At 53.9% G+C, this 26735-nt stretch overlaps 1 protein-coding gene across 4 annotated transcripts in view; it reads left to right on the top strand.

Annotated features, from left to right (window-relative positions):
• The window catches only part of LOC118016660 (core histone macro-H2A.1), an 83081-nt gene extending 56624 nt beyond the window's left edge, over positions 1 to 26457 (top strand). Inside the window, exons 5-9 of one of the 4 annotated variants that reach the window (XM_035014173.1) lie at positions 799 to 906; positions 10193 to 10283; positions 15001 to 15090; positions 17141 to 17315; positions 25699 to 26457. In XM_035014173.1, the coding sequence (XP_034870064.1) occupies positions 799 to 906; positions 10193 to 10283; positions 15001 to 15090; positions 17141 to 17315; positions 25699 to 25864 (630 nt within the window). In that variant the 3' untranslated portion in view covers positions 25865 to 26457. Of the gene's footprint in view, positions 1 to 795; positions 907 to 8371; positions 8472 to 10192; positions 10284 to 15000; positions 15091 to 17140; positions 17316 to 25698 lie in introns of all 4 variants that reach the window. The other 3 variants (XM_035014171.1, XM_035014172.1, XM_035014170.1) reach the window with 3 other exon arrangements.
• Positions 26458 to 26735: the final 278 nt, after the last annotated feature.

The raw sequence follows: 26735 nt of genomic DNA, 5'->3' as shown, positions 1-26735 counted from the left end.
ATCCCTACTCCTGGGGTGGCGGGGGGGTGCTGCCAGGCCAGTAATGGGAAGTGGGACAAGGATGGTGGTGCAAGGAGATGGGGCATGAGACCTCCGTCACAGGTGCACATCACTCAGGGCAGATCAGTTTCAGGAAAATCCGTTAGAAAGTTGAGGATCTGGAAATGAATGAAACCTCTCTGGACAATATGCCTTGCAGGGCTCTTGGGAACCCCAGGGTATACATACTTGAGTCTGGTTGGGACAAGGAAGAGGTCCCAGAGCACACTGATAGCCATGCGCGGGGATCCTTCTCCCAGGCTGGTTTTCTTGAAGGACAGTCGGGAAGTGTCTTACCTCCTGGGCTGGGGAAGGTTGGAGGGTTACAGTCCTTGGTCTTATGTTTGGCTCTTTGAGAACTCGTGATCAGGAACAGTTTGCTTTTTCCCCTCAAACTTGAATAATGTGCACACATCTAGAAAGCAAAGACCCTTAATTAAGAGACATTTAATTGGTCTAAGTTTATGAAAACAGTTGTTGTAGATGATCACTCCACAGTGAAGTTTTGCCTTTGAGTAGCTCTGTTTTGAGATTGCAAAGTGATGAAATGACAACTAACACTCTTGGTAGAGCTCCGGGACTTCCCAGAGCCTGCGGCTCCCACTTTGAGAACGGCCGAAGACCAGGGGTGTTGTAGTTGCCTGTTTTCTGCAGGATGATGGGCAGGGCCCGGGAGCCACCTCCCTGTTAGAACAGCCCAGATTCCTTGGGTGTCTGCCTGTGTGGGCCTCCTAGTGACTCTTGTATTTGTGCAAGAAGAAGCAGGGGGAAGTCAGCAAGGCCGCCAGCGCCGACAGCACCACCGAGGGGACGCCGGCTGACGGCTTCACGGTCCTCTCCACCAAGAGCCTCTTCCTCGGCCAGAAGGTAGGCAGACGCGCGGCCTCGGTTGGCTCACGGCCCTGGGACAGATGGGTGGAGGCTACCTCTGCTGCGGGAAGGCCCCGGGATTCCCGGAGGCCGCTCCTGGCCTGGTGGGTGCGGGTGGAGGAGTGGGCAGCTGGGGCTGGCGGGGTGGCCTCAGGGAGGGCTGCAGCAGGAGCGCTGGGGGAGGCTGTCTCAGCGGGGGGGATGAGGAGATAGTGCTAAGCAGAGGGAAGGCCGCTCCTAGACCGGGGGGGGGGGGGGGGGGGGGGGGGGGGCTTGGTCAGCCTGGGGTTGGTCTGCGGAAGGAGCTGCTAATGTGGGACCAACGGGTCATCAGGTAGCCCCAGCCAGAAAAACAGCCCGAAGTCAAAGCTGGGTCTCAGAAAAAGAAAGGTCTAGCAGGCAGCCCGCTCGCTGCGGTGGGCCCTGCAGGCAGAGCCTCTGATGGGGGCGGGATTGTTTCTAGACGTCCTTAGGTAATGGGTACACTGAGCCACCTCTCGACTCCTCAAGCCAATCTTTTGTTTGTTTTAACCGTGGGCACTGTATTTTCAGCCATCCCAGTGATGCAGCTTTGCCAGGACGCCATGGTTTTGTAAAAGATGATTCACTTTTGTTCAAAATAAAAATGATGCAAAGGCTTTTAAGACCTGAGAGTGAGAGTTAATTAATATTTCTCTATTGACACCAAAAAAAAAAGGGGGGGGTTTGGAGAGAGAGGGAATTCCACTTCTCTTAATTTTTTAATCCTCCATGAAAGAAAATGAAAGGCATGAATTTGACCTTCTGTGTAAATTGCTTTGTTCCTAAACAACTTGGTTCTGAAGCTGCATCATTTTTACAACCTCACTGTCAATTTTCTTTCGCATCTCAAGTGACACAGCCCTCCTGCTCCTGCCTTGCAAACGCTCCTTCTCCCCTTCCCCCTCCTTCCTGTCCTGATTGCACTCAGGCTCTCATGATGCAATTCCTCTGGTGGACCCTGTGTTCCAGCAAATCACCATCGCAGCTGACATTTTATAACCATTATCTGTATTTTGTATGCATTTTTCAAAGGAAAAAAAAAATCAGCGCTTGTCATCTTAAGGTCTGGGGTTTTGAAAGTTTTCGTTGAAGGTATTTTTGATTTATTTAAAAAGATGTCAACTCAGCAGTGAAGGCAACCACCTGGGTCTACTTTCACACCCTTTAACATGTCCTTTGGGTCATATATCGGACATTAAGGTGAACCGTCGTCCCAGTTGCTGTGGTGTGGACTCAAGTGTGAACCCCCGTGCTGCTCAGGAGCGGCTCCGGTGTGCTTTAGATCCCCGGTGCAGACCACCCGCCCGGCTCGCCAGCCTGCCGAGCAGGTAGAGCAGTTCAGTCCCTCCCGCTGTCCCCACCGTCCCTCAGCACTTCCCTGCCCTGACCCTGGCCTCTCCCTTCCCTGTGTGGTTCTTGCTACCCCCTGCCGACCACCCCAAAGCCAGCCTCCTCTCCAAACGCCTCACACCCCCTTACTGGCCGAAGTCAGGTATTTTCAGAGTAGCCGCACTCAGCCACACCGATGTCCACATGCAGACGGATGCCCTCGTTGATCTTGAGCCTGGGGTCTTGTCCGGGTTCTGCTGCATGGGAGCCCTGGAGGGGAGGTGGCACAGGCCGCACACAGCGGGCCAGTTCCTCTGCAACCGAGCAGCACCCTCTTCCCCGCCACGTGGGGTGCACCTGGTCTCAGGTCCGGCTGCCACAGGGACAACAGCCCCAGAAAGTACAAACCAGCCAGTTCTGATGGGACTCCATTCAGGGGTGGGGAGACCAGAAAGCTCTAGAGAAGTATCGATACTCTATCATAACCTACAGGAGCATCATTTAGCATTCTTCAAGAAACAGGAACACGGAAGTAGTAGACTTGACAGAGAAACTCATGTGCCCATTACCGATGTCCTGGCTTTGGAAGGGAGCTTCTGGGAGGACATGTTGAGCTGAACCCGGGGTAAAATGGCCAGCTGTCAGGGAGCTGAGTGCAGACCCAGACCAGCCACCTGCTTTCCCATGTCACCCAGTTAGATGTCATCCGGGAGAACAGGCACTGAGCTTCCACGCAGTTGCGCTCTGCATTATGTGTGCTTCCAGATTAATGACCCGAGGTTCGCACATCCAGGACAACGTAGCCCCAAATCCGGGACCTCACATGCCCTTGAGCAAGGGAAACCATATCTCCCTTCAGGTCAGCCGGGGCCCCAGCGTCAGAAAGCAGTGTGTCAGCAGCCCTTCCAGGATCCCTGGGCCCCTGAGGGGTGACATGCAGCAAGTGTTGTTCTTCGGGAGCATTACTTGCACGCAGTACTTTCTGGCCCTTGATGGGCTATTACCGTGGGGTGAAAGTCATGGCATATAATGCAAAAAGGGCAAGAGTCCTAACACTGACGTGACTTTTCCCGCAAAGCACATTTTAAAATGTCATTCTTACAGACGATAGTTTTGACTTAGATTTTTGGAAATGTCCTAAAAAATGTACCTGAGAAGGAAGACTGGATAGTACCTGGTATTCTCTGAATCTGGTTTTCCCATCTGTGGCCGTGAAACCGATGCTTGAATCTTGCAAGCAAGCGACGGTGGAGAAAGGTGATACGGTGCCCTGCACAGCCCTGCCAGGCCTGGTTGCTAAGCTACTCGCAGGAGAAGCCGGCCCAGGGCTGAGGAGTCTGGGATTTCATTATTGTTGATGATCAAGTCTCAGGAGTAATAATCGTCCTCATGACTCTGCTTTTACTCAGTGTTCACACACATTGTTGTTGAATTGTTTTCAAAAAGCAGACAGTGCTGTGAATCTGAATCCACCAAATGTTTTTGCTTTGTGGTTCAACAGAGATTCACAGCTTCCTTTCAGAGATTTAAAAACCTGATTCTTCCAATGTGTACTTCTATAAATCTGGGTCAGTGGCAGTAAATGATTTCAGGCTTTCTGGGTAGGGTCAGTATTATTTGAAGGAGTAGGGAAGGTAGCATGAGAAGGCTGTGAGTGAGTCCCCACATCCCCAGACTGTCAGGATCCGAGCTGCAGCTTGTAGGCCGCGGAAGGCAGGGGTGGGGTACCGTGGATTTTCTCCCTCACAGACACACACACCTGACTCCCAGGGGCTGCAGCACTGTAAGGAGAGAGGGAGCGATTAAAGCAGCAGTGAGGAGGGAAGGGTCGATGCCCTCTTTCTACCCTACGGCTGACGATTGGTGTCTGAGACGCATGAACAGTGCTGGCTCAGCTCCTGGGCCTCCAACAGTGCCCACCTGTGTCCTTGTCTTTCCCACCAGATGCCACCATCAGACCTGAGGCCTTTGGGAGAATTGAAGCTGGGGATGTGTGCAGGGTGGGCAGCAGGGCACAGATAAAGGAGCCCCTTCATCCCGGAGGCTGGGCAGGCATGGGCTGCAGAGAAAACCTGGTTCGCCATCAGGGGCTACAAACAGTTTTATGGAACATCTCACCCTTTCTGTCTACCTTGGTTGAAGTGGACTTTGGGGACAGGAAGAGAGTGACATTTTATAGGGCTAGCACAAGGAAATACAGCTGGTCAGTCTTCTCCCTTCCTTGTCCATCATGAGGACATGAGAGACACCAAAATTGGACAATTACAGGCTAGATCCAACATGTCACTCAGCTACTGTTTATCAAATACTTTTATTTCCTAAAATTGAGTTTTTAACAATATATATAAAAAAATAGGATTCCTGTAGCCAAGTGGGTCATGTCAAGGCACAGCCCATACACAGTCCATCTAGTAGTTCCAAACCACAGCTCCTTCCCTCTCACTGGCAAGCTGCCTCCCGACCTGCCGGGAGTGGTGGGGGCCCGCCTTCCAGGAGGCCGGGTTTTCCCTGAGCCACCTCAGGTCTAAGCCAGGCCAAGGGCCCAGGTCCTGAGCTCTGGCATTTCCGTTAGCCCTACTTTAAGAGAAGGGAGATGTTCATTTCACCTCAGAGTTGTTGGGATGTTTGACATTCAAGTCCAGCTCTGTTTGTGTGCCTATAGCAACCTGAGCACCACCTCAGGCATCGTGTGGCGCTCAGGGCTAAGAGACAGCCCACGCTCCGCCTTCCAGGAGCTTCTAGTAATGAGTTCACTCATGAGTAGAGAACAAGGGCTGACATGGATGTAACCACTAGAGGGAAGATGTGGGGCATAATAGATGGAGACACTGGCTGTAGCTGAGATTAATCAGGGCCCAGAAGTGGAAGGGTCTTGCAGGACACTTGGCTAAGTCCCCTGCTTCCAGTTCCATAGCCATGTAGGACCCCCTTCTGCTCTGTAATTGGCAGTCCCCCTTGGTCACTCTCAACAGTGGCCAGCAATCTTCAGATATTTTAAATTCCCCATACTGGGATTTAAAACTTAGTTTTCTGTCATTTCCAATGATAAGACAAAGGAGTAGTGACCTTATTCAAATTCTGAAATCATCAGTGACACCGCGCCTGCCCCCGCCCCCCGCCTCCCGCCTCCCAGAGAATCAGATTCAATATGAGAATATGCACAGAGCCCGGAAATCTTGCTCCCCGGGCCCCCTGCTCTGTCCTTCGCTGCAGACAGCCACGTGGTCCCTGGGGTGGAGTGGCTGGGACTTCCTAGGACTGGCCGTCTTTCCTGGTCCTACCAGGCAGGTTTGTGTGTAGCCACGGGACCGCAGGATCCTTGTCAGACCTCTGCGCACATGGCCTATTTGTATGTCATGCTCACGGGGTTTCTTCTCCTATCCAGGGGGAGCTATGGCCTTTGTTCTTGACCATTTCACTGTTGGCTTCTGTCCACTGGCCTGCCTGCCCAAGCCAAGCTGGTTACCCATGTGTCTCTCCAAAGTGCCTGCAGCAGTTTGTCCTCTGCCCTCCCCACCCATTCCTCTCCCGGACATACACACATAATAATCCCCCCACCCCAAACACATGCTTTATAGTCCAGAGGTGGTTTTTAAAAAATATTTCGATGTATTTAACCGCAGCAAAACTGTTCTGCGGCTCAGGCCCTCAGCCTGAGGACTTGTGCTGAGCCTGGTGCACAGCGAACATAGGTGGAAAAGCAAGAGTAAGATGTGGGGGAGAGTGAGACAGTACTTGGTTAGCCGGGAGTTCTCCTGGCTGGTGGTAGTGGCCCCCCAAGGTGCAGTGTTCTGGGCTTCCAAGAGTGGGGCACCTCTTGTCAGGAAGGTGAGGAGTCCAGAGGGAACTGGGAATTCTCCAAGGAACTTGTTCTGTTTGCAACCACTCCCTCACTTCAGCAAAGCCATGAAGCTCCCCCCCCTCCCCCCCAGTTTCTCCAGAGATCCCATTCCCCAGGCAGAGTCAGAGACTGTCTTCTGGGGTCTTCTCTGCTAGCTGAATCAAAGCCCATGGAAATAGCTGGTTTTCCAATGAGGCACTTGCAAATATAAGTTCAGAAGCATCTATACTGTTGGGGGAAAAAATAGTGTGAATTTTAGGGATTTGAACATGTATATTTTTAAACAAACAAGAAAGGAAACTCGTAGATCCCTTAAAAATATACTAATCCATACCACACCAAGTCAAGTGTTGCTTTCCCTTTTTTTTTCCTTTCCCTTCCTCCCTCAACAACCTCCTGCTACTTCACAGTGTAGGGTTTTGGGGTGGGTTTTTTGTGGGGGGAGGCAGGGAGTATTAGCTTAATTTGAGTTTTTATAAACAGCATTTGCTTAAAGTTAGATGCAAAGATGCAATACTTACATGATATCATAGTCAAACCCTTTACCTTGTCCTGAATCCTGACCGTTCCTTTGCCTTCCTGGAGCGCCCCTCCCCCTTCAGTCTGTGCCCAACCACACCCCTTCTCCCTGAATGCAGCACTTAGCGCCCTCGCCCTGATGCTGGTCTCTTCTCTGCCTCTATCCCAGCCCCAGAGTCTGTAGTGCCAGCAGCCCCACTGTGTGGGGTCCCCCCAGTGGGCTTCCTCCAGCTTCGGGGATGTTGGTGGCCCCTAAACCACCCTGCAGTGCTGGGAACCAGACCCCAGGAAGTCCCCGTGGAGAAAACTTCTTCCTCTCCCACCTTCCAGCTCTAACTAGAAATGGAGCCCACTGCCCTGTGGCAGGGTCTGGCTGAGTCTTTCCCCAGCCCAGCGTATGACCAGATTCATTTCCCCACGTGCTTGCTCAGAGGATGAGTTTTGGTTTAAGCGGGTCCATTTTTTTGAGAATCTCCTGAGTGCTTCTGGGAATGAGAAATGTGGGTTTATATTTCTGGTGCTCATAGAGTGTCAGGTTTTCTGTTTGGTTTTGTTTTCAACAAAACATTTGGCCCCAGAAATTCAGTGCCTTGGAGCCAAGTTGCCAAGGGCCTCCCTGCCAAGTGTCTGCACCCGGCCCTCTCGTCTGAGCGCGCGCCTGGACAAAGGCTCCTGCCCTGCTGGGCCCTGCGGCTGCGGGCCACTCTTCCAGCCTCCGTCGCAGTTGGTCCCGGGCGCCAGCTCCTCTGGGGTCTGCTTGGGCATTGCTCTTCGCTGCAGCTGTGAGGAATTCATGTCACTGAAGGATAAGCATCTTCACTGAGAGCGCACGAGCGCGAGAGCGCGAGCACTTTGCTGCGGGCATTTGTACCTAAGAACAGGAAGGGAAAGGGTAGGACCCGGGACGGTAGTCCTGGGCCGGCTAATTCTTCTTACCCCTCTGACAGCTGAATCTAGAATTCAGGGCTCCTCTCAGCCAGAGGGTTGCCATAGCAATGGGAGAACTGTGAGGAGGGAGCACATTCGGTGGCTCTCCAGAAAGAGCCAGTTGGTTTCGTGCTCATGGAACTGGGGGAAATCCTCGACCCAGTGGGGCCCCCAACAAAGTGTAACACTTGAGACACCGGCGCACTCGAGAGCTGCTCTTTCTCTCCCTGGCTCTCACCAGAACTTCAGCATCACATGACTAATAGGCATGCAAAATTAGATGTTCCTAAGCAACAGACCACCTCGCTCTCGGCCCCCTCTGCGCAGGGCAGCGGAGCCAGCCGGCCAGGAGTCAGGGTGAGGGGAACAGCCTTAAAGACCCATGGCCCCTTGGAGGACAACAGCAGAGCTGCTAGGGCTTTCCCAGACGAGCTAGGACTTGTGTACCATCCCGGGGCTCGAAGAGGAGGTCACATATACCGCCCCCACCCCAGCAGTGAGTACTCTGATTCTGGGTCCCGCTAGCAGCTGTACTTCGTTTCTTCAAAGGGGAGTGGACCCGCCGGTCCACATGGCTTACGCCTCCCTTTTGCTCCAAGCCTCACCCAGCAGGTCCTGGACCCTCAGCCTAGCTTGCTTCCTTCCAGCATCCTGAGCAGCACTCGAGTCTTGTTTGAGACGGATTCGTTTAGCCAGCGACTCCCCATTCCCCTGTGTGCCCAGTGCACCTGGAGTGTCCACTGCCCTTCATCTGTATCCCAAGGCACACTTCTCTGTGACTTCCCGGCTGTCCTGTTATTTCCCACCTCATGCTTTTCTTTTCAGCTGAACCTTATTCACAGTGAAATCAGTAATTTAGCCGGCTTTGAGGTGGAGGCCATAATCAATCCTACCAATGCTGACATTGACCTTAAAGATGACCTAGGTAATTGGGGATGGGGTTTGGCACCACCAGCTGTCAGATGATAAGTTATGGGACCCAGAATTTAGGCTCCTCATCTTCTCAAACTTCAGGTGGGCAAGCCAAATTCCCAAATCCGAGATGGACATTTGAGGGTAAACCCTGAATGTTTACCCACTCCGAGCTATTTCAAATGGAAATGTCTGATGATGTTTCATTAAGTGCAATTGGCTACTTTCCCCTTGATTGTCAATATATTGCCATCTAAATTCTCTTCCATAGTGATCATACTGACTGCTGGTTACTTGGGAGGGATTTTTTAAAAATGTGTTTGTTTTTTTTTTAGAACTGAAAAATCTCAGGTTGCTACAAAATGATAGTTTCTCCATTTAAGCCTTAATTAGAAATGACAAAGCTTGAACGCACTTGAAAAGACAATTAAACTGCATCAGTATATCGTCCTGAATCCACCAGCAAATTGGTTTCCCCCAAATTTACCACCTACTCAGTATTTTCTACGACCAAAAACAGTATATGACTGTATGCCTACTTTATGAATTATTTGATTATTAGAGGATGATACTAAACAGAAGGGCAACATCTCTTTCTGAGTGAGTTCCTACAGAGGAAAACTCTGCCCCAGAGCCATGGTGTCTCCACGGCTCAGGGCAAGCGAAGAGGTACCCCTCAGGTGTCCCAGTCTGTGGCTTGATGTTTGCACAGAGGAACTGTCAGCTCAGGGGCTCAGTGAAGGCTCCTGTCCTCTTAGCTGTGAGCCTTGCCAGGAGCAGCAGATGAGCAGATGCCCACTGGGGCAGCCTCCTGCCTGATGCTGACCTAGGTATGTTTTGAAAGCCTTTCTTTCGTTCCCACCTTTGGCTACCTTTGTCAGGTGGCAGCATCTCTTACTGGCAGAGATGCTCATTCTAGAGCCTGGGCCCAACCCTCACAAATTTGGTATAATTGTGGGCTGGAAACAAGGGAACAGGGACTCAAGAATGCCCTGCCCGAACTCATTTTCCACCCATATACTTTCTTTATACAGATGTTTTCTTTAAAAAAAAAAAAAAAAAGGCCACAAGCTAGAAAAAGCAGGGATCGTATCCAAAGTACATTTTATATGTAAAATACATGAAAATAAGATCGACTCGAATAAATGGCAGACCTGGAAAAATATTTTTACACGTTGAAGGGGACGATAAAGGCAGTTCTCTATGCACACATACTGTTTTCTTGGTTTTCAAGAGATGTCCCTCGAAGACAGACAAAACGATGCGTGTCCCAAGACTAAAACTGCAGCTCTGAAAGCTGCGGCCGACAAAATGGAGAAACTTGTCGTTGTGGTTGGCCTGATAGTCCACATTTTTTTTAAAACAGATGCCATGTTTTTAGTAGTCTTCTCAGCGGGGTACCAGTTTTGTAGGCTTTTGCGAAGTGAAATGGGGCATTCGTTGTTTTGTTATTTCTTTTAATCTTTGGAAATGATCTCATGTGTGTGTTTCTCTTTTTTTGGACATGTCATTCAAATGTTTAATTTAAACATGTCACATTTGATATTCCTCCTCCTCCTCCTCCTCCTCCTCACCCCCATCCACATGTGCGCACACTTCGTGGACTGATTGCCCCTTGGGCTCGTGTGTTGGAATCGACCAGGTAGGCCAGCCCTGCCGTTGGGCATTAGTAAATGTGCCTGTGCGTGGGTCTCGGGCCAACACGGTTGATACACATTTGTTTACCTGTTATAGTTGCAAGTTGTACAGGCTGACATTGCCTCGATCGACAGTGATGCTGTCGTTCACCCGACAAACACTGACTTCTACACCGGTGGTGAAGTAGGTAATGCCTAGCCGGGTGCTGCCGAGTGTGTGTGTGCATGGTCAGTCGGCCGCCGCAGACAGCTTGATCCTTTGACAGCTATGCAGGGCTGCATTCATTTCACACTTCCAGCTGTCCTGACCTTCCCAAGGCCTCCTGTCCCTGGGCTGTGAACACGAGAAACCACAGCTAGCTGTCAGCCAGGGTGCATCACGCAGCTCCCAGGTGGGGCACACTTCTGGTTTGGAAACTGGTTCGGCAACGTCATTTCGGCATTTGCTTCACGAGGCACGGCTTTGTTGGAGTCTGGGTTCACCCTCGATTTCAGCTGCGAGGGGGATGCAGCCAGGTGGGCCGAGTGGCTTCCAAGACCACCTCGGTGCTGTCTGTGGACCAGGCACACAGGGATGCCCGGGCACAGGTCTCTGCTCCCCCGCCCCCGGCCCCCGCCCCCACTTCGGTGTCACAAGCACGCTTCCCTGAAGATGGCCTTAAAGCCTCAGGGGCACGCTGAGAACACACTGGGCTTCTCAGACCTTAGCTGCACAGAAGTCATCTCATTCTGGTGTGGGATCCCTAGACGATCCTAGACCCAGAAGGCCCCTTCCTGTTCACTTGGCTTGCGGCGCTCACCAGCGGAGCGTGGGGTGGGGGAGACACAGGGCAGACTTGCTGCATGAATGGCAGGGAGCGCCCTGCTTGAAGAATACGCTGCCGGGCTTCCGTGACCAGGGGGCCGGTCCGGATGTTTTGGCAAAAAGGCACAGGGTTAGAGCTAGGTGGCAGGGGCTTGAATCCCAGCCTTGCCGTTTACCAGTTATGAGGGCTGGACGAGTAACTTAACTCCTCAGTGCCTCGGTTTCCCTATCGATGAAAGAGTGATCATGATGAGAATGACGTTCTTATAAGCAAAGCACCTTGTTTTGTGCCTGCCCCATGATGGGTACTTCCTGCCTGGTCTCACCCTCACGTGCATCTAGGATTTTACCAGTAGGTGTGCCTGTCCCGAGAGCAGCACTCTGGCTGTAGATTTGAACACCACGTCCTAATGCAGTGCCCTTTCTAATACAGGGCAAAAGTGAAGTCAGCCTGGAGGCTGAGGCTCCCGGGATTTTCCTGAGTGTCCCAGACACTGGAAGCACAAACAGTGTAGCCATCTGTCCGGCTCTGTTTAGTGTCACTGGCAAAGCCTGCCGTTCCCAGTCCGCCCTAGCCACCGCGATTTGGGCTGATTGCTCTCCTGGGCATTTTGGATCTCGGACGTGGATGGAAAAGACACACTGGCCGGGAAGTTGGGACTCGCTAAGGCGTCCCGGCCAAAATGAAATCAGGCTGTAGGCAATTAAAATAAACTCCACTTTCACAAGATCTTGGAGGAGTTTAAGAGCTCCTAAGTCAGGCAGCTTAAGAGAAAGATACTCCCTTTCTTAACCAAATGAAAACTCGATGGGAGGGAAGTACTTATTTGGAGGAAAATAAACAGAACGGCAAAGGGCTTATCTTTCTGCCAGGAGTGACTAAGGCCTGGGTTCACCCTGCCATCCAGGACTTGGGATGAAATGGAAATGAGCAAGCTCCCAGGGCAAAAGTATCTCCCCTAGGCCCAAGCAGAAGGGAAAGGGACTTTCTTTACTGGGGAAGGTGTGTGTTCAGCAGGATTCGAGGTGCCCGGGGGTAGAACTGGAGGCTTTGAGATGGGGGCAGGAGCCAGTTTTGGGGTAACGACCTAGTCCTTCCAGAACCACAATCACAACTGGTCTCCTCGGAATTGTGACAGTGCTAATCCTTTGCCCTGTGATGTGCTTGCCCTCCCCTCCCCCCCCCGCCCCCCCGCCCCACTGAGATGTACAGGGGAGGCATGATTAGCCTCGGTGACCTGGCCGTCACCTGGCTCCGAGAGCTTGCCCAAGGTCACGTGTCACATCAGTCGCGGATGCTGTCACAGCTGGAAAGGAACCTCAGCCGGTCCAGACAGCTTTACTGGCCGAGGAGGACCCCAAATGACTGTGCCGGAACCCAGGTCTTCCAAAGCTCACCTCAGTGCTTTTTCTCAGTGAACCAGTCCAGACTAGTACTGAACCCACCTATCTTTTACATTTTCCAAAACAATGACAAACCAGATTCCTCCGTGGTCTCAATTGGTGCTAGCTCCCACTTGGATGTGTGAGAGGGGAAAAGAGGAAGCTAGGACATTTCTCCCACTGGGTGTGAAATTCCTGAGACCCGAGACTGCTGGAAGAAGGAATGCCAGTGCAGGAATGCTTAGCCCCGTGATTAACTCTTACCCATCACAGTTCTTTCTAACAGTGAAATAGACCACAGGCTTAGCCTGACATTTGTCCAAGCCTAAATTTTCGCTTAGGCTGTTTTGAACACTGATACTTATGCCTGCTTTCTAAGCATGAAATAATGTTCTTGTTCTCATGGGAGTAACACATGTTTATGCTTGGGGGCAAAGAAGCCAATTGCTTTACGATTAACCCTGAAGTGGAGCCTAAAAAGCAAGAGTCTTCCATGATGAGTGTTGACAATACAGTTGAAATGGGCCTGTTTCTTGTTACAAAGTACACGTGTGTCTACATGAACATGTGCATACATATGTGTGTGTAGGGGTCCCGTCCTGATCGCGGTGATTGCCTGCAACCTAGGGTTCAATTTTTAAGTTGGGAAATGCATTGAGTGTATTTTAACTTGCAAGTTTCACTTCTAATTAAAGCAAGATTTAATTACAAGTAAAAATTTTAAAGTAAACACTCTTCCTAAGATGAAACACCTTTAATGCTACATCAGCCCATTTTCTTAATACCGTATGCTTTAGAAAGGAGTTGGCAGTATTAATACAGTACTGATTTTATTTTGCCTTCCAAATTTCTCAGTTTGCCCCCAAAGAGCATGTCTGGTAGAGAATGCAGACCTAACATAGCTCCTCATAGAGCAGACTTGTTTCCCTCCCTTGAGCTTGAGAACCGGTCAGCAGGGAAGGCCAGGTGTGGTGGGTAGCAGTGTTTGGGACCCAGCAGATTCAGACTTAAAGGTTCATTTTTCTCAGTTGCATGATCTTCCGAGTGAACCCGCAATTGGGCCTCACTCGCCTGGGTCGTATCCTTCAAGTCTGCACTTCCTGCAGCATGGAGGTGGCCATGGGGCCCGACCCTGCTCCCTCACGCCCATTCAGCCACCCTTTGTGATGCTGGTCTTTGTCAGGAATGTGCAGCAGATGCCACAGTGCTTAGAAGTCTCTGGAGTGGACGTATTTTTCCCTCCTGATTCCTGTGCCATTTAAAGCGTCCGTGACTGCTTTCTAAGACAGGCGAAGGCGTGAGGGTAGAGAGTCTCGGCTAATGAGGGATGCTGGCTCCCTCCCAAAGCATCCTACGCGAATCTCTCCCCAAAAAGCCGGGCCTCCTCCCAGACATCTGAGGGCTCCCCATGGGTGACGGCCTGCTGGTCATGTGCATTCACACACCCCAGACTTGCTGCCAGTCAATGCCTGCCGTTCACCCTGGTGCTGATGGGTGACCGTGCCCAGGCCGTGTGTGCTTCCCTCCCGATACTTCCTGGGGTTAGTTCGCTCCTCCAGAGCCAGTCTGCCAGGTTCCTCTACGATAAATGGACCTAGTCACAAAAGCGTGAATAACCCAAAGAGAATCTGGGCCGGTGCACTCCGATGCGCCCTGACACATACCGCAATGTGCCAAGTGCAGCTTAGAATTTTCCAAGATAAACGGTGAATCTTAAGGGGAGTATTTTATCCTCTTGTGAGGAAAAGTACTTTAAAATGTGCAAAACTGATGAATCAGAGCTTAAGGAAGACTGAGACCCCATTTTGGCCAAACCTGAGAGGGTGAGGACGTCACTGGTTTGGAATGCGGTTGGCTGCGCCACGCGGGGCCTGTAAGCAGCACGTGACATGGAGGTTGGTCATCTCGTGTGGGCAGTCGGCTTTCACAGCAGGAACTGACCACTCAGCAGGACCCCTACCTCGAGAAAAGGGGCTGCCTACCTCCACTGGATTTAATCTTGAAAATCGGGCCCCGAACAGGCGGTCACCTTCCTTTCGTGCTGTACAAGCTCGCCTTTAAGCTCTGCTTCTGATGTTGCCTTCCTTTACCTAAAGTGATTCTGAGTCATTAGTGTGATGAAGGAAATACTGTCTGAGGCCTTTTTTTTTTTTTTTTTTGTATTCAATATGACGCCAAAGCTGCAAAATAGGAACGAAGCATGGTAATAATGCTGGTCCAGAGGTGGCCAAATTTGTATGCTTCTTCTGGGCCTGCTGCCAAGAGCAGACCTGGCTTCCTAATGGGAGCACGCTCTGCTTCCCCTACAGCCTCCGTACTCAGGGGTTCTCTCCGGAGACAGAGAAGGAAGTCTAGGGGAGGCCTAAGCCTCTGAAGCCAACACCACTGGTTTCTCACAGCAATGAGAAGCATGCAGGCCAGGCATGCTTGCAAGCAACAGGTGTGTCCCATGTCCCTCACATCTCTGGCCTATCTCGGGTTACTCCGAGTCACCCCCAAATGTGAGACAGCAAAGACTGCTCAGTGGCAATTGGCCAGTTGGATCCTTTCTAAATGTCACTTAGATGACTTAACCAAGGCTTAGTTCGTGTTTTGCAGCCGTATGGAAATTTAGCTGGTCAGATCATTGGAAGTCTGTAATCACCTGACATGCTAAGTGTCTGTCTGTGCCCCGAGACGCAAGAGTGGCCGTCTGACCTCACCCTGTCCTTGTCTAGGAAACACGCTGGAGAAGAAAGGTGGCAAGGAGTTTGTGGAAGCTGTTCTGGAGCTCCGAAAAAAGAACGGGCCCTTGGAAGTCGCTGGAGGTAAGCTGGGGGAGGGCGTGCCTCGTGCGGCATCAGGAGAACCGGGTCGTGAGGCATCTTGGGAGTTGAGAGGTGCATGGCCACGCACACCTGTGTCCGAGCTAGAGCCACAGGGAAGCCCGTCCGCTTTACGACGTGGACTTACCACATGCAGATTGTCAGGGGGAGCTTAAGGGTTGTGCAAACTGCCCTTCCACTTTCTTTATTGCTCAAAAGAGCTCTTGAATGTTTGATGTCTAGACCTCTCATTTTAAGGAATTACAGCAGCCAGGAGTTTGGCAAAGCTAAGAGTCGAGACTTGTCGATAGTGATACTGAGCCATCTGCGGAAGTGCTGGGGAAACATGCAAATGAATCCTTTTCATTCAGCCATCTGTGTTTTTAATGGGAAAAATCGAAGTAGGCATTCTTCATTTGCCAGTCACACCTTTCCTGATACCAGGGGATAAGAAAATGACTTGGAATCTGATGTAGGGAGAAAGATGGCTAAGAGCTAGAGGCAGGTCCTTCTTCCGCTGCTGGCCTGGATTTTGAAATGTGAGGTGGTCAGAGGGGTATGGTCTCAGGGTAGAGGGCGTTTCCAAGCCCTTCTGGGTATTGCCACCGAAGTCCCATATGGAACAAGGGAGGACCCTGCATTATTAACCACCCAGGGGCTCCTGGCCTCTTCTCAACCCCTTCCTGGCCCCTCTCTGTGCCAGCCCAGACCCTCGGTGACCCTCGGATGGAGCTGTGACGAGAGTCCTGGTGCTGCCACGCACCCAAATCAGCTGGTGACACCTGAGCCTCAGCTGAGGCAAACCCATCACATTTAGCATGGCTGAAGACACACTTGCCTGTTTTATTAACTCATTTTGTTCTTGATATCAGCATCTGTTTTAAAATACTTGTTTTAAAATACTTCTAAACATAGAAAGGTTGTATAAAACACAGCCCTGCTCCACTGTCCCGAAGATGATCCCTGTTAGGATGTTTCCTTCCAGTCTTTTCCCATGTGTCGTTCGGCCGTGACTTCGCCCACGGACAGACCAGTGCGCAAACCCCCCGGTCTCCCGTTGCCAGAGGTCAGCACTTCATCCCAGAGTTCTCCAGTCGGGGAGCAGAGCCGGGACTCCAACTCAGACCCTTGTCTTGGCTCAGAGCTGTTGCTACCGCCCCGTGAGAAACCGCCCACGAATCACGCTCTCCCCATCCCCACTGGCGTCACAACCTTGACAGGCCTACCCCTGAGGACGGTTGTCCCTCAGCAGACAGGCTCAGCACACAAACAACAGCGGTGGTGTAGAGACCTCGGGCTCTTGTGCAGAAACAGAGCAGGCAGCGCTCACCACACCCGTGGACCCACAACCACCCGCTCCGCAGTGCATCTTGGGGGACAGGGGTCACGGAACCTGCTCTGGGAGACCCCGCACTGACGTGTCACCCTTGCCGGGGGCAGCACATTGGAGGCCAGGCTCTTTGGAGCTAATGAGGGGCAGAGCCTGAGGGCGAAAGCTGGCTGTGGGGTGGACATGGAGAGTTAGACAAAGCAGCTCTTCCAGGACCAGAGACCAGTAGTGTCGTGAAAGAACAGTTTAATTCTGTCCACACCAAGGGGGATCGGGGGAGAAGGGCACCGGAACTCTGTCAGTCATGTTGCTTAGCGGTTCAGGAAACGGAGCTGCTTTCCTGATAGGTTTATTCTGAACTGTGCCCGGGGTGGGGGGATTTATAGATACGTCCTCATTACCTGTACTTGAGTCCACTGGAGGAATGGGGCTTGGAGGCCCCAAAAGGCAAACCTGAGGCTGCCAACGTTGTGACATACTCGGTCAAGTGAGGTGGTTCAGGCTCTGCCTCTGGGAGGGTACAGAGAGAGCTCGCTGTCCTCTTGGCTAACATTCCTGGTGGTGATGCATCCTAATGCCAACTTCCCAAGGGTGGGCCTTGGCCCAGTGTCTCCCCGAAGACGACTAGCTGGGGAGCAGTCCCCCGGAGGCGTCTGTGTTGGGCATCTGGTGCCGTGTGCGCTGCAGAGGGACGGAACTCACTGTTTGTCTCATCCCCTCCAGCTGCTGTCAGCGCGGGCCACGGCCTGCCTGCCAAGTTTGTGATCCACTGTAACAGTCCAGTCTGGGGTGCAGACAAGTGTGAGGAACTTCTGGAAAAGACGGTGAAGAACTGCTTGGCCCTGGCCGACGATAAGAAGCTCAAGTCCATCGCGTTCCCATCCATTGGCAGTGGCAGGTAAGGACACACGGCTTGTGATGTCATTACCGGATGTACTGATCTGCATATGTGGCCCATAATCGTGGAGCTGTGGCTGGTACGAGGTCCGCTGAGGCTGTCCTCAGGCCACCTGATGCGTCGAGAAGATAGGGAATAATACAAACATGAAGCAATGGTGAACAGCAATTGAAGGGACACAGTGAGACAGGAAGCCTGAGGCCAATAGAAATTTCTGGCGTGACAGCAAATGTCAGCACGGGAAGGGGCCTCAGGGTGTGCTGGGACCATCAGAGATGGTGGCTGAGAGAGTGAGCCTTGCAGGACACTAAGACTCAGATGTGGGGTGAGTGGGGAGGACAGGGCAGGTGTGAAGGCTGGGATGCTCGTGACGAGAGCACCCTCCCACAGCCACACCATTCTCTGCCTCTCGCCTTTGTTCTCCCAAGCGTCCTTGCCCTCCCCCAAATGTGCGTGCTCCACCTCTGTCTCCCTGTCCTGCTATCGAGCTCAGGAGGGGTGGGCCTGAGTGGGCACTTAAGTAACCGTGAAACAGGGCTGGGCCCAGCCTACCTCCCAGCCCTGAACTATCCACGGTAGGCTCTGGGTGTGCGCTAGGAGAAATTAAAGGAGCTCTGAGAAGGGAGAGGGCTTTGGGAGCTCCACGGCATGCTGAAGAGGCCGTGCCCCACCGCCCATCCCATCACGGGGTCGTCCCAGAAGACTCGCTGTCTGGATTGGGCACCGAAGCCAAGGGAAACGGGCCTGCAGAGGCTGCTGTGTGGACATCTTGGGCCTGACAGAGGCCACAACCCCGGGCTCTGTCTTGGCCGTGGCTGCACCTGGGGCATCCCATCCGGACTGTGCGCCTCCCTGGGTCTCCGCCATCGGCCCCTCCCAGTGCCTCAGAACGGCAGGGCTGTGGGACGAGACCACACCGACTTCCCTGGGCCCGCAGGCTGTGCCGGGGAGCCTGAGTATGGATCCTCAAACCCCTTCCTCACCTTTCTAGAAAGCTCCTCCTTTCAAAGCACTCCTCTTCCCGCCCATGAGGAGGACAGAGAGTGGAGTTTGCTATTTCCATCTCGGGCAAGCTTTGTAATGGTGCCGTCATCCTGCACGCTGCCATCACCGAGGTTTCACACCTCGCTAGCCCTGGGCAGGTGTCCTGTCCCCTCAGCCTGGGGCGCACAGCTGCCGTAGGGCTGGCAGGACTTCCCCAAGGACGGATATGGGAGGAGAGCTGTGGCTAGAGCCTCCATCTCTGCCCGCCTCCAGCAGCCGCAGGCCCTCCCAGGCTGCACGGGCCTCCCCTCCCCTGCCCTGGTCCTGTAGTTCCGAGCAGCCCTGGCATCCGGTACCAGGTCCTCCCTGGAGAGAAGGGCCCTCCGTCCTCTGTGCAGTGCGCTGCGTCCTCGGGCTTCCTAGCAAAACGCAGCCGGAGCACCCAAGCCGCCGTGTCCCCACAGTATGTGTGGGGGCAGAGGAACCCGCAAGGGAGAAGTGCAAGCTCCCGCCAGCCCCCTGCCCTGTGGACGCGGAGTGCCACTCTACCGCCGAAGTCAGGGGCGTCCAGAGCTATGTGATGCCCCACTCGTCGGAGAGTTGCCCACACTTGCACCACTATGCTTTTTCCTTCGCTTTCTTTTGCCAAAAGCCTATGTTGAACGTGACTGTAAACCACTTTTAAATGCCTCTTAAAAGCTAACAGAGATAGAGCATTGGAAGCCCCTCGGTGGGCGGTCAGAGCACGTGGCAGAGGCAGAAGCGAGTGTCCTAAGGAGTCCACAAGCACCCCGCAGCTTGAACGTTCCCCAGAACCAGGGAGATGAGTAATAGGTGCCAGAGACCATTCAAAACCATTTTTGACAAAGCGCTTGTGAACCAGAGTGTAAGTAGCCAGCTTCCTGCTTCTCCCACCTCCCATAAAAGGTCTGTTCTTCGGCACCGCCCTGCTGTGTGACCTTGGCTAAATGAGTTAGCCTCTCTGACCCTGGCCTGCCTTATCAGGGAGCAAGGCTCTGGGGACGGCCCTTCCTCACAGATGGCTCCGAGGCTCAATTAGTGCTTCGGATGCACTTTGATCTCCTCTGATGAAAGGTGCTTCTGAAGAAAGAAGCAACAGGAGCCTTTATTGGAGGCAATAATTTCATATTCTTTCATATGGGTAGTGGGAAACTTTTAATTGAAGCATAAAAGTAATTCTCTACATTTTTCACAGAGTAAAAAGTTTTTAAAAACAATCAATTGAACGCTTTTAAGAGGCCAGAATGCCAAAGGCAAGCACGCGTGCTCAGCCCCCAGCCCCACATCTGTCGGGCAGACCTGGCCCCACGGAGCGGTGTAGACAGCCGCCCTGTCTTTCATGAGCAGAGATTGGGATTACACCAGAGCCGGCCCGTAAATCACGGTGGGTTTTAGGAGGGGAAATAAAACAGCTTGTTTGTGGCATCCAGTGTCTCTGGCATAAAAGTCCCATTGGAATTAAAACAGTATAAATGCAAACATGTTGGTAAAGAGCAGTGGGAACACTTTCTCTCTGCCCAGGCCGGCCTCGAGGAAGCCACCTCTGGCATCTGGACCTCCTGTCTGTGGGCACTGCGGTCACGGTATTTATGGATACCCCCACTCCGTCAGCTCTGTTTGACGTTCGGGGGCGACCCGTCTCTGGAGGGGTAGTATAAAGGGAATAAGTACTTTGGGGCTTTGATTAAACTCTGCTTAGATTTATGAGCTTAAAAGAACCGCCAGGTTTTTTTTTCAAGCTTCCATTTATGGGTATTGCTTGAATCCAGGTACTGTGCTAAGCCCCCAGTCTGCGTTATTGCCCACTGGCATTAATTCTACTCAAAGTAAAAACGAACGAACAAAAAACAAAAACAAACCAAAAAATATGGAAGCTGAGAAGGGTTAACTCACTCACCTGAGGTGCCACAGCTTGGACTGGGTAGAGCCAGAATTTGAGGGGAAGTCCTTGGCATCTGTGCTGGTGAAATGAGGCACATGGAACCCCTTCCTTCTGTCCCCATTGGTCAACAGACCCCTTTTGCCCTCCAGCAGATGATCGCCCCACTGCTTGAGCACTCTCTGTAGGAGTGGATTTTAGGGAACCTTGGAAACCCCAACTTGGAATTCCCTGACCTCGCCCTCAGCCTCCCTCCACCCTGGAGTGAGAGAAGTAACAGGCCACAGTGGGTTATGCTCCCTGGCCCGTCCGCATGCCGTCCAGAACTACAGCCCACTGCTCTCCCCTGCTGGCCCACTCTTAACCTCTGGAGAAAGTGGCCTTCAGGTGGGGCAGCTTGACACAGGCAGTTACTCAAAGCCACACAGAACATGGCAAAGTGGAAAGGCCCAGTAGCACAGTGTGAGGGATACCTAATCCTAGCAGCAAAGTGACCACCCGGGGGCACGCATTCCCAGCATCACCCTACGTTCCATGCCCTCCAGCCCTACCCTCTCCAAGACCGCCAAGACAGACAGGTGGACCGATCTAGCATGGAAACCCAAGTCCATCTAGAATCCACCTTTAATCCCACCCTGCCTTCCAAGGCAAGCTCCCAGACTGACTCGTCCAGAAAGTCTGCCTGCACTTTTCCATCTCCCAGGACATAGCCTCTCCCCACAGGATTCTCCACGGTCCCTCATCAGCCAGTTCAACACTGCTCCTGGCCTGGAGTCCTTCCTGTGTGCCTGCCAGCCCCACACAGGAGCTCCCCAATAACAGGGGTGCTTGGTGGTGCCCCATCCAAGGTGGGGGCTCAGCAGTGCTGGAGGAACCCTCTTCTCTGATGTGGCCCTGGTGAGCCCAGAACCCCTGCCATCCCGGTGGAATGGAAAGACAACCAATATGGAGCCCCCTGACCATCCTGACCAGGCTGACCCAAAGGGCGCCAGATCAAGAAAGCCCCTGTGGTCCCCTGGCACCCATCTGAGGGAGCTGAGGCCCAAGGCACTTGGGAAGGGCTGTCCCAGACAACTGGAATGACTTCAGGGGAAGCTCGACATCTCCTTAGTCTGCTCGAAGTCGAAGACACTGGCTGCAGAGAAACTTAAGGCACAGGCTGGACCCACAGCCCCTAACAGGCCCCATAGCGCCCAAGGGGGGATAGGAGGGACACCCACCTGTTGGGGGCAGCAGCGTCCTTGGCATCACCGCCCCGTGTACCCTTGAAGTACCTCTAATGCATGGAGAGGCTAACGCCTCTGCCCCAGGGCCGCTGGGATTCAAACCCCAACCTGATGCTAGAACAGAAGCCCCAACCCCCTCTTGCTCTGCTGTGTCTTGGGGGGCGGGGGGGTCTCTGGTCTTCAGAAGATGGACAAAGTGACGGTCACAGGGGCAACAGGCCGGAGCTGGGGGAGGAGGGCCCAAAGACTGGCCAAGCAGGGAGGGCCATTCAGGGCGGCTGCAGCGAAGCAACCAGCAGGGGACCCAAGCAGCCAGGAAGCCGGGAGAGGAGCAAGACCCCACGGGCCACTGGTGCTCCTGGAGCTGGCCCATGCCGCACCAGGGCCCCCGCGTCTCCCTGCCACACTGGGCGTGCCGGCAGGAGTGGCTGACAGCCCTCCAGAGCGACTAGGCCTCGCACACCGGCCAGCAGCTTTCCGGGGGCCGGAGCCCGCACGGTCGGCCCAGGGAAGGTGCAGAGGCCAGCGCGGTCACGGGGCCTGGGAGGAAGGCGGTTTCCCACCACGTGAGCCTTCTCGAAGACCCTGCAAGACTGCCTGCCGGATAGATACCGTGACCGATGAGGACGCCGGATCCCGCTCACCACTCCCAGCCTCCTGGCACAGTAGGTGCGTGGGCTCCCCACCCCACTTCCCCGGCCGGGCAGCAAGCCGCAGAGGCAGGGCCTGACCTCACACCCTGTGTGGTTCCACGGCCCAAGCCCAAAAAGGCCCTGCTGCTCTGCCCAGGCCACTGCGTGCCCCGCAGCCACCCCTGACGTGAGGACACCGCTCCGTTTTGCTACGAACACTTGGAACTGCGGCTCCGCGAATCCACTTGGCAGCCCTGACAACATAAGGAAAGTTGTACCTTCCCCAGTCCTTCCCGGCGGCCTGTGCGGTCCGGAGCAGCCGCGCTCCCGTGGCTGGCGTTCTGGAGGCCGTGGCTGCCTAGGACAGAGGGATGGGCTTGTTAAGGGGAGGCGTTCCTGGAAACATGAGACTCACTCGTGCCCGGCAGTGAGCTTCAAAGAGGACACCAGCCCTTGCCCCGTCAGCCATGGGGCCCGCAAGGTTCGGATACTGCAGGCCTGACACCTCGGGCCCCTGCCTCTCTGCCCCGCTTACAGGTTCTTTTTTTTTTTTTTTAAGATTTTATTTATTCATTTGAAAGAGCACAAGCAAGGGGAGCAGCAGGCGGAGGGAGAGGGAGAAGCAAGCTCCCCGATGAGCAGGGAGCCCGATGCGGGGCTCGATCCCAGGACCCCGGGATCGTGACCTGAGCCGAAGGCAGACGCTTAACCGACTGAGCCACCCAGGTGCCCCCGCTTACAGGTTCTTAACCGTGGGGCCCACCCTGTGAGCTCAGATTAGGAAGCCCATGCCGGCTCCATGGGAACAGTGGTATTCTCAGGTGTTCCCTCGACCTGCTGAATCGGACTCGCCAGGTGGAGCCCAGCACCCTGCATGGGGACAAGCCCTCTGTGATCCTGACAGAAAACTGACAACGGTTGACGTAGAGGGACGGGAAAGAACCTTCCCTCACTGGCCATCACACACCCCTTTTCAGGAGCGCGAAGCGGAGGGGCATGGAAAGCTAGAGGAGGAGGTCTGTGTCAGAAAGTGCTGGAGTCTGGCAGCAGTGACAGGCGTGCTCTTGGTCAGCAAGGGCAGAGGGGCCGGAGTGTCTGCATGGACTGCGGGTGAGGGCAGCCGACAGAGCCGGGCCCCGGGGCCAGCCGCAGTGCAGGTGCAGGAGGAGGTGGGCGCGACCATCCGGCCGCTCGACAGACTGCAGGGAAATTCTACGGGTCCTCACCTGAGGCCAGCTCACCCTGCGGGTGCGACGCACACACGGACGGAAGGCGCCCTCGCTGCGGGGAGCTGGGCTTCCAGGGCTGAGACCGACCCCTCGCGGCCCCGCCCAGCCCCGCACCAGCCAGGCCACGTCCACACACGAAGCTCCGCATGGTCCAGAAGCCCCCAGCGTGCCCTTGGCTCGAGCCCCGGCTACTTCCCGTCCTGCTGCAGCTTCGACGAGCTCCGCAGTCCTGCAGACCGGGCCACCGGCTGCCTCCTCCCCAGGCTTTTCCCAGCAGAGATGAAACGAGGGGCTGTGATGTGGCAGCCCCTTTGGGCAGCAGCTGAACTTACAGCAGGAAAATAAATATTTGCTCTTTGTGAGAGCCCTTATTCCAGTGACCCCATGACCCTGTCTCTGCACAAAATCTGGCCCTGGTCCCATTCTCAGGAGTGGGACTGGGTGAAGGGCAGCCCCTACGCCCTTATGTGCCCACAGTGGGTATGAGTTGGACTCCCCACAGCACTCACGGGAACATCCTCACTGCAGAGGCCTCCCCCCACAAAAAAAATGGAAGATCAAGTTTACGTCCTCCAGCACTCGCCACCACGTGCCTTGTTCCGGACAGCCTGTCCTGCGAAGACTGTCAGGTGTGGCAAAGACAGCTGCTTCCCCAAACGGGCTTGCAGATCTGAGAGGGGACGGGTGGGGGAGGGGAATGCCTTGCCTTGTGGGTCCCACTGGTCCCCACTCATGGTCTCCACCACCCTCCATCCGCTCCCGCCTGCTGGTCATTCTCCCTCCTCTGGTGGTAGACCCGGCACCCAGGGTGGGCTCCAGAGGAATCTGGGCCTCACGGCACCGTACGGGCTGGCACGCGTGTCCAGCTCTTCCTTCAGCCTCAGTCAGGCTCCGCATGGGCGGGCTTGCGTGTGCGGGCGGCCCTGTGGGAGCGGCGCCTCTGTGACGGATCCTTCACACCCCACTGTGGCCCACAGGCCACTCTGCACAAGCCGGGCACATGCCCTGGGTGACATCCCTTGTCTGCTAAGAACGAGCTTCACTTGCGAAGCATCCAGAAGTTACTGGGGATCCGTGTTCCAGCTGGGCGAAGCCCTGTTTGATGCAAAGTGGGTCACCAGAGTGGTTTTCACCTGGGGCTCTGAGCTGCTGGGTCCCGACAACAGCGGAGTAAGTGTGGCTCTCGCCAGGGGAGCCAGCGAAGGTAGTTCAAAACTCCCAGGCACTGAGTGAGGAAGGCTCAGAGGGTTAAGGGAGACCCCGCACCGTACGCACTTGAAAACCTCTTACCTAGGGGCAGGTATCCCAGCTGAAGGAGAGGTGCAGCCTTGCCCCGTCATGGGAACAGTGGGTTGGCCCAGCGGATTGGCCCAGCACCTGGGCTGCCAACAGGGCCCAGGCTCGGGGTTCGAAGGCTGTAGACCTGCCAGTGAAAAAAGAAATCCCCAAGAAAACGGGCCCCAGACTCCCACCCGAGTATCGGTCGGGAAGGATCTGAATCCAGGGCCACTGGCTCCACAGCCCACATTATTTCTGCCAGACGAGGCAAGCTGCTCTGTTCCTGCCACTGTCCCGGGTCACCTGGGTCCTGCACCTGCAGGGTTGACCAGGAACAGCCTCAGGCACACTTGAGAGTAAGTGGTGTCAGTCTCTCTTGACCTCATTTGAGATTCTTGAGAATTCTGCGCACCTACCCCTGCTGCCATCACCACCTGACATTCATTTTAAGTGGAAATAGGTGTGAATTCATAGCCATTTGGCCTGGAGACTCGGATGCTGTCCCTCGAGATGCAGAGCCCCCTTGGCCAGGAGTTGTTCCCTGCACCCGCAGCTCCCCTGGGCCTTGGCCTTTGGACCGTGCGAGCTGGTGTGTTCTGGGATGCACGCCAGGCCAGCAGCCCCAGCACTGTGAAGTCTCAGGCCCACGTGAGGGGTGTAACCTTTCTACCTGTGTGCATGAAGAACAGCACCGCCCCGCCCCCGCCCCCGCTGCCCCTGGAGAAGCCCTGCCTCCAGCCGTCCCGGGGAGTGAGACCCACAGCTGTGCGTCCCCGTGCCAGTCACAGTGATGCTGGGAGGGGAAACCTAGGAGCTCCAGCCACCCTTGGGAGACTTAATGCCTGAAACGCAGATCCTGCCTGTCTGCTGGTTGCATGTCCCCTTTCTCTGAGGGCACCTAGAGCATTCTCCACGTCCTAGCTCTCTGCCCACTTGTCGTTCCCTGGTGTGGCAGGCGCTGGCCTTTCTCATGCCTTTGTATGAGCAGCCATAGGAAGCCCCCGGGGTGGGCCATTGAGGCAACATGAGGCAAAGCACAACACCCGGCCTTGGGGGCCTCCAGGAGGGAAGGAGGGCGGCAGGGCCGTGGCCGCAGTGGTCTCTCTGGTTGCTGAGCACTTTTCTCTCCTGCAGGAATGGTTTTCCAAAACAGACGGCAGCTCAGCTGATCCTGAAGGCCATCTCCAGTTACTTCGTGTCAACAATGTCCTCTTCCATCAAAACGGTGTATTTCGTGCTTTTTGACAGCGAGAGTATAGGCATCTACGTACAGGAAATGGCCAAGCTGGACGCCAACTAGGCTGAGGAACTACAGAGCCAGCCTGCACCGTGCCCCCGCCTCCAATCTGAAAGAAAGAAAGAAAAATCCCCTTCACTCCTGTTGGGAGGCGGGACCCTTTCATTTCCAATTTTGCTCATCTAGGGAAAATAAGGTTTTGGTTTCCAGTTTAATTGTTTTTGACCTTCTAAAATGTTTTTACGTTAGCACTGATAGTTGGCATTACTGTTGTTAAGCACTGTGTTCCAGACCGTGTCTGACTTTAGTGTAACCTAGGAGATTTTATAGTTTTATTTTAATGAAATCCTGCTTGACGCAGAACAGCGGGGAGAGCAGTGTCTTCTATGTGTGGCCGAATCCAGGAAGCCTGTTTTGTAACCGTGTGTCGTGGTGCTTTATTGTACACCCAGTGGCGTTCTTTTTACTATAATGTTTTTTTTTTTTCTCAAGAAGAAAAATCATGAATTTGCAGCAGACTTAATTTTTGTTTACTTTTTGTCTTAATGATGGATTTGAAAATGAAAGATTTAAAAGGCAGAACAGAATCTGTTGTCCTTAATTATATTTGCAATTTGGAATTTGTGTGAATTGATTTAGTAAAATGTTAAACTGCTGTTGTGACTGGCGTGTTTTAACTTACTGTGCCCTTGAGCCCTAGGTGGGCTCCTCTCATCACAGGATGTGGGGGGGGGGCTGGGGCAGCGCAGCCGCCCACCCCCCACCCCCCTGAAACACCACCGGGCCACTGCTGCCTGGACACGGGCATCTTCAGTCCCTGATGGCTGGGAGGGGGGAGCTCATGTGAAGTCTCTCCTTCCATCCTTGTGACACCGGGCAAGGGTGTTCTCCCCATTTCGTGGATGAGGAAGCAGATCTACCGAAAGCCATGCGG

The sequence above is a fragment of the Mirounga leonina genome, unplaced genomic scaffold (genome assembly GCF_011800145.1).
Source record: "Mirounga leonina isolate KUSES-001 unplaced genomic scaffold, KU_Mleo_1.0 Mir_168, whole genome shotgun sequence".
Classification (NCBI taxonomy): domain Eukaryota; kingdom Metazoa; phylum Chordata; class Mammalia; order Carnivora; family Phocidae; genus Mirounga; species Mirounga leonina.
The sequence above is the reverse complement of the archived record's forward strand: the minus strand, read 5'-3'. Positions and strand labels throughout refer to the sequence as shown.